The sequence below is a fragment of the Pelodiscus sinensis genome, chromosome 7, assembly GCF_052426305.1.
Source record: "Pelodiscus sinensis isolate ZL-2025 chromosome 7, ASM5242630v1, whole genome shotgun sequence".
Lineage (NCBI taxonomy): Eukaryota > Metazoa > Chordata > Testudines > Trionychidae > Pelodiscus > Pelodiscus sinensis.
The window spans coordinates 11,393,801-11,403,137 of NC_143058.1; the positions used below are offsets into that span (position 1 = coordinate 11,393,801).

At 46.2% G+C, this 9,337-nt stretch overlaps 1 protein-coding gene across 2 annotated transcripts in view; it reads right to left on the reverse strand.

Moving 5' to 3' along the window:
• ADCY5 (adenylate cyclase 5) overlaps positions 1 to 9,337 on the reverse strand; it is a 330,673-nt gene extending 321,336 nt beyond the window's left edge. Inside the window, exon 1 of one of the 2 annotated variants that reach the window (XR_012905123.2) lies at positions 6,931 to 9,337. Coding sequence is in view for 1 of the 2 variants with exons in the window: in XM_025178780.3 (XP_025034565.3) it covers positions 6,931 to 7,917 (987 nt within the window). In the remaining variant the exon portion in view is untranslated. The remainder of the gene's footprint in view (positions 1 to 6,930) is intronic. The other variant, XM_025178780.3, reaches the window with a different exon arrangement.

Sequence of the window (9,337 nt, forward strand, 5' to 3'; positions counted from 1 at the left end):
TCAGGATCAATGAAGAGAACAATAAAAGCTCCGTCTCTAACAAGCTTTCTTTCTAGCAGAAAAGAAAACAAAGGAGGTTAGGGAAAACAAGGGGTATGGAGAGAAGAGATTCATTCATAAGTAAACCTGTACAAGCCTCAAGCCATACACCCACAACAAAAGATACAGAAGGATGTTCCTTTTAAGGACAACAGATACTTAAAAATCACTGACATGATGCTTAAGTGGGTAAATTTCTACCCTTAGTTGCACTCATTGAAAGTACATGGGTACGACTGAATTTTGCTTTTGAGTACCTCAGTTTTCTGAACCAGGAGCTCCCAAGCCTGTTTCTCTTATGAACTTCAGACGAACCATTCCTGGGGCCAACCCTGCAACCATTACTCATATAAGATTGTACAAGATCCTCTACTGAAGCCAATGAGAGCAAGCTACGATGCAACATGCAACATAACTAAGGGTGTTGGAATTACGCCCCCATGTATATAAGAACACAGGACTGGGTCCCAAACTGATGTTTAGATTTGCCTCCAATTCCACTTCCAGTTAGTAGAGACAGCACACACAAAAATCAGCAAGCTTAAGGAGGTCACCCAGGGAGCTGTGCATTTCATGTAGCAAGTCTATCCCTGCTTATGATAAAAGGCAATCCGAATTCCTATCTGAAAACAACAAAAAATGTATCACCTCAATTCTGCAGTGTCACGTTTCTGGTAATCTGTCAGTTAAAAAATAAAATAAAAAAAATCAGTCATGACCTAGATAGTTCATATGCTATTGCAGGCTAGATGTAGTACAGAGATAGTAATTTCTTCTGATGCGTAGACTGTGCTACTGCTACTAACTGAACATTAATTAGATCACATCCAATAAGCAGCATCTTGATGAGATGCTAAAGAGCTATTGGTAACATGAGCTGATGTTCTAATAGGAACAGGAGCTGCTCCAACTTTGCTAAAAATAACAGCCTATTTCAGGAAAACAGAAAACAGAAAAGTATGTATACCTACACCCACTCCGAAATAGGAGAGTGGAATATTACATTGTGAGGGTCCAACATTTAGCTGCAAAGCAAAAAATGTGTCAACACAAATCTATAGAGAGAAAGGTCACCACATTCCCAGATCTCTGAAGTCAGGCATGGGGATCATTAAAGCAGTATTGTTATGACAGAGGTGTTTGTGATGCGGCTGAACAGCTAGGAGCGGAGCTGCAGGAGGCTTGGATCAGTCAGAGTGCGCTATAAAAGAGCCACATGATGGTGCAGCTGTTTGTGAACTGTACTATTAGAACTCTTTGGATAAAGGTTAACAATAAATGTTACTTTAAAAGAGCCCTGTAATTTCAGTTCCATTTTCCACAAGGTTATTTGTGTAAGAATTTTCCTAGTAATCTATTATTCTGATGCATTGTAACCGGACCACCTCGCATGGCCTGAAGTATTTAATGAACTACAGTACAAGCACCTCTCCTCAACTACGTTACTGAGCCAGGCATCTTAGAAATAAATGGGACTGTACTGGTTTGGGAAGCAAAAAACAAAGCCTAAACCTGAATTAACGTCTGTATGTTGCATCCCTATCCACACCACCTGCTTCTCTTTTTCCAAAGCTCAACTGAAAACACACAGCCCATTGGTGTCAACTGGATTCTCAACCCTTGATCCCACAGGCACGCACAGGCCCGATCTTAACTTTATACACTGTAGTAACCCAGCCAGGTCTGTAGGTGACTTGTGCCCATGAAGTTAATTATATATCTATGTCTGTTACAGCTTCACATTGCAAGCTCTGTGGTCTTTGACTATATATGTAAAACAATTAAGTGAGAATAGTCAGTTTCTTTTCAAAGGAGCAAGTATTAGACTGTCTTGTTACCATAAAAGGGTATTATATTGACAGTCTTTATACGTTCGTTCTGGAGTTGATCTCATTTATTCATAGTCCGGAAGTGTATCACTGCCTCATGGAAAAATTCAGCACAAGAAGAGATATACAGTATGAACACTGAATCACATTTATAAAACAAATGGTCTCAAAATAACTCAAGGATAAATCTGGAAAATAAAGGTTTTCTGTTTGAAGCTAGTTTTAAACTCTGAAAATTTTAACTCGTTGCAGGGGTATGAGGAATACATAAGATTTGCAGTTGGAAGCAAAATATATTCTACGCATAATGCTTCAGAGCACTTTGCATGTGAAATATGCTCCCATACACAGGTTTATTTCTCTTTTTACCTAGTCCAGTCCTGAACTGGGACTGGTCAGTCACAAACATTCCCATTTCCTCTACTTCCTTATTCCCAATCAAAGGTTGGCCAGGTGATACAGAAGGCCAACATTTCTGCAGGGGGCCTCTGCTTTTGGGTTTCTGACCTGATCTACAGGGCAGCAGAGCACCCGCAGCTCATCCTTTAGAGCTGCCAGCATTCAACAGAGCCAAAACTCAGGTACCTCACCTTGGAGGACCTAACTCAGTGGCCACTTTCATAAGTTTTTGATCCCCAGAAAAATGATGAAGGGAAGAATCACAATAGCCATGCTGCACAGAGCACAGGAAAAGCATGGAGTGGAAAGGTGTGTGCAAGGTGGTTTATGAAACTTTTGTGCTCCCTAGTCTAAGGACATTAAAGCAGGCATGGCAGTATCATGACAGCTTCAGGGCTGCTCTAGTTTAGACCCTGTTTTCCATGGGAAGCAGACCCTAGGGAGAGGACAGCTAGTCCTAGCCACCAGCCTGCCCCTTTCCTTCTCACACCCCTCTTCCCCCCCCGCCCTTCCCCACACGCACCTCTAGCGCGGGTAGTTAGAACACATCTAGGCAAGGGAGCCAGCAGTTTATTATGATAATCTGCAGTTTCTGAACAAGGGCCTGTTTTGTCCAGCTTTGACACACTTGGGAGAAAATAAAAACAAATTAGCAAATGCACAAACCAAAGAGGAAGGGAAGAAAGTCATTTTAAGTGTCACATTCAAAGCGCCACGAAAAGGAAGAGCGATGAACGTTCTAAATGGCCTTTAAATAAGAAACACAGCTGAAGGATCAGTTGATCTCCTGACCAACAGACTAATTACTAGCGTTCATCCATCTCTGCCCATCTTGGTTTTCAGAGAAAGAGAAGGAGGGGCAGCGTCTTACATGCATCGGTGGGGCAGAGTCTAACAAAAAACGAGATTCCCATGGCAACAAGCAACAGCTTTTGTAAGAAAGGCCTGCTAGTAGTTGTGAGGCAATATGCTTTGTAGATACAGATTTTAATATTAGAGAGATCACCTATGTACACAAACACACAGCAGGCCAGATCCTGAGCTGATAGGATGGCGAACAGCTTCAGTGACTTCAGTAGAGTGAGACCAATTTAAATTCTCCCTCCCTTCCAAATATCTGGATTAAACAAAACAAATCCCACATGATCACCCTGAGAAAAATAGTTTAAAAGGAATCTTTTGATGTTGTTTACCTACAGCAGAACCTCACATTAGCATAACAGAGATCAATCGTTAATGCAGAAGTTTGCAAATTACTAAAGAGTACCAGGGCTAGTTCTACGGTGGGCAGGAAGAGTGCCAAATAAAGGGTGCCAGCTTCCTGGAGGTGCTGTACTTCTTTGTCTTTTTTTGCTCTGCTGATTGGTCAAGAAATTTTGGGAAGGACAGGAGGGAAACATGACTAAATAATTTTCGTCAATGACCAGCCACGCAGTTAGGGCCACTCCTGGATTGTAGAGTTCTTGCACCACCTGTGCCGCGCTGTTTTGTTTTGATATTTCATATGTTACCAATAAGTGTGCTGCAATAGAAGAAGGCAGCAGCAGCATAATGGTTACAGAAAGCGCCTGAGCGGTCATCCCCGCTCTTCCAAATTCAGGGGGCTTGGGCCAACTTTATCTCCATGACTCAGTTTCCTCACTATTAGTTTTGAGATTTAATACTTTCAACAACAATTTGAAAATGTGAAACACAGTATTATTAATAGCAGTTTCAATAGACAGGACAGATAGGATAGAATTTTTCAAGTACCTAAAAGGGTGTTATAAGGGGAAAGGAGAGAAGTTGTTCTCCTTGGCCTGTGAGGATAGGACAAGAAGCAATGGGCTTAAATTGTAGCAAGGGAGGTTTAGGTGGGACATTAGGAAAAACTTTCTGTCTGTCAGGGAGGTTAAGCACTGGAATAAATTTCCTAGAGAGGTTGTGGAATCTCCATCACTGGAGATACTAAAGAGCAGGTTAGACAGACATCTGTCAGGGATGATCTAGACGGTGCTTGGTCCTGCCGTGCAGGCAGGGGACTGGACTCGATGACCTTTCGAGGCCACTTCCAGTTCTAGTATTCTAGGATTCTAATAACGTATTTTGTAAGATTTGAGAGGAAGTTTCACTATAGCACTTTGGTGTTAAGCCTTTGCAGGATCAGAGCACAAAAACGCTCACATACTTCAAATTATACCCCTCAAATGGTCTCACTGACTTACATGGGATTACTCCCGGTGTGTAAAATTAAGCTCGTGCAGAATCAGAAGGAATATTTGAAAAAAAATTTTTAAAAATGAGTGGTCCCATAGCACCTTAGAGACTAACAAACTATATATAGCATCATGAAACTATATATAGCATACCAAACTGGGTGGGGTTGCGACTTCTTTGGAGGATAGGGACATAATTCAGAATGACCTTAGCAAGTTAGAGAAATGGTCGGAGGTAAACAGGATGAGGTTTAATAGAGAGAAATGCAAAGTGCTCCACTTAGGAAGGAACAATCAGTTCCATACATACAAGATGGGAAGCGACTGTCTAGGAAGGAGCATGGCGGAAAGGGATCTAGGGGTCATAGTGGACCACAAGTTGAATATGAGTCAACAGTGTGATGCTGTTGCAAAAAAAGCAAATATGATTCTAGGTTGTATTAACAGGTGTGTTGTAAGCAAAACTCGTGAAGTCATTCTGCCGCTCTACTCTGCACTAGTTAGGCCTCAGCTGGAGTACTGTGTCCAGTTCTGGGCGCCACATTTCAAGAAAGATGTGGAAAAATTGGAAAGGGTACAGAGAAGAGCGACAAGAATGATTAAAGGTTTAGAGAACATGACCTATGAAGCCAGGCTTCATGAACTGGGCTTGTTTAGTTTGGAAAAAAGAAGATTAAGGGGGGGACATGATAGCGGCTTTCAAATATCTAAAAGGGTGTCACAAGGAGGAAGGAGAAAATGTGTTCCTCTTGGTTTCTGAGGACAGGACAAGGAGTAATGGGCTTAAAGTGCAGCAGGGGAGGTTTAGATTGGACATTAGGAAAAAATTCCTAACTGTCAGGGTGGTCAAATATTGGAATAAATTGCCAAGGGAGGTGGTGGAATCTCCCTCTCTGGAGATATTTAAGAACAGGTTAGATAGACATCTGTCAGGGATGGTGTAGACGGAGCTTGATCCTGCCTTGAGGGCAGGGGGCTGGACTCGATGACCTCTCGAGGTCCCTTCCAGTCCTAGGATTCTATGATTCTATGAGCTTTTGTGGGCACAACCCACTTCTTCAGATTAGTGGAGCAAGAGGCACAGAGGCAGCACAGAAACACCCAAAATTGAGTGTGTTAGTGAATCTTCCCCAGGCAAAAAACAAACTAACAATTAGTAGTAGTTGTGCTTGTTGCTTAGAGCAATAAATGGGGGAACTCCTGCTATAAACATATAAAAAGTTAATGTACATCATATGCAGAAAAATATACTATGTACAGTTTAAATCAGCTTTAGTTTCTAAGTTATGGACACAATACTTTATGCAATATTTTTTACTTGTATAGAGCACCATTGGCCCATTCCCATTAGTTTTTTCTTGTTTAAATTCAAGCCCTAGACAAAGTTTCTCTCTAGAATACTCATAAGGTGGATACTGAAAGAGGTCAAAAGTAATAATACTTGGTCAGTCACAGCAAAGTGAAGCATAACATATAATGCTGGAAAAGAGAAGACTAAGTCTGAATTGATAAAGTAAAAATCAGGTAATATATGCTTCCCTGCTCAGAATCCTCATAAGGACTGCAAAGCACTGCAGAGTAAAAATAATTTTTCAGAACTTTTTAGTGATAAACAATGATAATTTTCTATTGTTAACATGTCTGTTAAACTTAAGCAACAACTTCCTCAATATGGTTTGTGACACTTTGAAAGGAAAAAGATGTTCCTTGTATTACTGTTGTCTAAATGGATGTGATAAGACTGTGTCAGAGTTTTTAAATTGTTTCAATGAGCTAAGCTGCTTATGACTAGTTAGCATTCTATTACAGCTATAAAGAAGAGTTTAAAATGCAAGATTTTTTTTGTTTTGTTTTTTAAACCAACATTATTGCTGGCATCATATAGAAGCTATACCCCTTGCCCTCTAGGCAATTACTGTACATTTCTGAAAGCAAATCCCTCTGTTTAGGTCACTGACTTAACATGAGTTAACTCATACAGAACACGCATCTCTGAAACCAGGTTATGCATTTTGTTGACATTTTACAGATTCCTAGAATTACTGTACAGGCAAACAGATTTCTTCCCCCATAAAAGAACCAAGACTTTTCCAGTCAGCTGGCACCAAGCACAGGTATCATTCCACAGGTGATCTATTCATGTTAAATAAAACAAAGGCTTTATCAACAGGACTAGCCAAAGGTCACTCTGTGCTAAAAATGCCACTTTAAAAAAAAAATCTGATTTACTAGCTTTTTTTTTTTTTTTTTTTTTTTTTTTTTTAAAAGAAAAAGGTTAAAGCAGTTATTGAAAAGCAACGGCAAGGACAGCAAGTTTACACACCAGCCAGCAAACTCCCACCTTGTACCAGACAAAGCAGTGTCCAGGACCAGCTGCCAAATCAATCCATAAAATTAAATTAAATGTAAGCCCAGTTCTTTTTGCCACCCAAAGCCACCAGCAGCTTAGGGCCCAAAGCTTGTCTCACCTGCTTTAATAGGAACTTGTCGTCCTCATTGGTCTTCAGGGAGATGGCCAGGTGGATGGCTGAGAGGACCACCCCGCTAATGACTGCAGCCCTCATTCTGACTGGCAGCAGCGTGTAGATGCTGTAGATGAAGAAGACAGTCCACCACATGCCCTCAGAGGCACTCCTGTGCCAGACCAGCAGCACCCCCACCACCTGCACTGCCACGATGGCCAGGATGACTGAGTAGCACACTAGCCACATGTGGTCCTGGTGGAAGTCATTGCGGTTGCACAGCACACACAGCACCATCACCAGCAGGATGGCCAGCGAGAGCACCACCACGTAGGACACCTTGTAGTGACCATACACAGTATGGAAGATCAGCATGACCAGACACACCAGCACCAGCACGGCCATCAGCATGGTGAGGCTACTCTGGTTGAGCCGGAAGAAGTATCGCTGGTAGAGGCGTTCCAGCTTCTCCGACTGGAACTTCTTGGACCTGAAGATCTGCATCAGGCTGCCACAGCAGCTGCCCATGGAGAAAGCCATCTGGGAGTCCTCTTCCTCCTCCTCTAATTCCTCAATCTTGGCCTTGATCCGCCTCTCCTCCAGCCCCAGCTCCACAGACCGGGGCCGCACCTCACCTGGCTCACCAAAGTGCCGAGGGCTGTTGGTAGAAGTGGGATCCCCCCTGCGCTGATGGCGGGGGCGGTGACTGTCTTCGCCATGCTCCTGCCAGGCTGACTTAGATCTAAAACTCATCATTCTGCAACCACTCTCCCCGTGGTGCCTATTGGGCTGAGGTTCATAGTCTTCCTCGCTCCTCCACCTGCTTGCCATACGGGAGGCCTTTTTGCTCGACGACCTGTTTGGGGCAGGAGGATAGGAATAGCCATTGGCCCTGGACTCAGCTTCCCCCCAAGCGGATCGATGCTGCTCCGTGCCTCCCCGGGGTGCAGGGGCACCGAAGCCCGGAGGACTCACACTGTTGGGCTGGGACATGCCCTGCAGCAAAGAGCTGGTAAAGGGGACAAGCCACAAAGAAAAAAAAAATCCGCTCACAGCCAGGAGGGACAGGGACTTGATGGTCTGAGCATCTTCCTCCCAGCACCAGCAGAGCAATACAAGGGGAGCCAAAGCTGCAGATCCTTCCCTCTCTGGCAAAGCCCTGGCTCGGACAAAGTCTCAGGTTGGCAGCAATACAAGATTCCTGCTGGTTGTAGGGACAGCAGAGCCACTTCGGTGAACCACCACCCTCCCCACTACAACCTCGGGTCTCCTGGAGCCAGCTACGAGCGCCTCATAAATACCTGGTACCTCAGCTGCAGCTTCCTAGCAGGTTTTCCCCAAATCCGTCATTTCCTCTCCCAAGTCTCTGGGGGAGCTGGTCCTTCGTGTAAGTAATTCTACAACTTTCACCCCACGGGGGGGCTGGAGAAGAGAGGAAAATCCCTTGAACTGCGACCCCACGCGCCAGAATCCCAGCCCCACGTTACTCCGCCGTGTTAGCGCTGCGAAACTGCAACTCCTCCTTGGGATCGCTACAATTCCCCCGGCCCGAGGAGGAAAGACTCCCGCTCCGCGGCACCTCGCAAGAAGCGGGCTGAATTGCCAGCATCTTTCTGCCCTGGCTGCGGCGTGGAGCTGCGGAGCGAACCGGCGGGAGCAGCTCCCACCTGGGGTTAGCGCCAGGCAAAAGCCGCATGTGTCGGTCAGCCGGAGTGATTCAGAGCCCAGCTGCGAAGGGCAGAGGCAGGAGGGGCAGCTGGGGGCGTTCCTGAGACCCGGCTTTCGCGGCTAGTCACAGCGAGAAGGGGAAACAGGTCCCCGGGCTTGTCCAAATGCCCGCTCGCCCCGGCGGGGAGCGCTGCAGCAGGCGGGGAGCGCGGATTTGCTTTGATTTTAGGCTCAGTACAGTGACGGTCTGAATCCTCTACAGAGGGGCAGACGGGGCGGATTCCCTTTCAGCAGGCTCAGTAAGGGGGAGGGGGGGACTCAATCCATTCCTCTAAGGAGACGGAGCCATCCGGGAGCTGGCCGGGCTGTTTCCCATCCCGCAGGGCTGGAGGGTCGGTCCAGGCGATGCGCGCTCTCTCCGCCGCAGAGACGCCCACCGAGCCAGGAGACCCAGCGATGGGCTCGCCCGCCCGGGGCAACGCGGCCGCCTCTGCACTGAAGGGCACCGGGCACTCCACTCACAGCATCGCCCGCCCGCCGCCGGCCTGGCTGCGCAGCCCTGCAGCCCGCCCGGGGGGCATGCTCTCCGGGCCAAGGCAGCAGCCGGGAGCGCGGCACGGCGCAGCGGCGGCTTTGCTTGGGCAGCGCCCGAGGCAGGCTCTCAGCGCAGACGCTGGCTTGCCCGGGGCCGACCGGCTGCAGCGCTCCCGGGCTCCGCGCTCGCACGCGCCGCAGCCGGAGACAT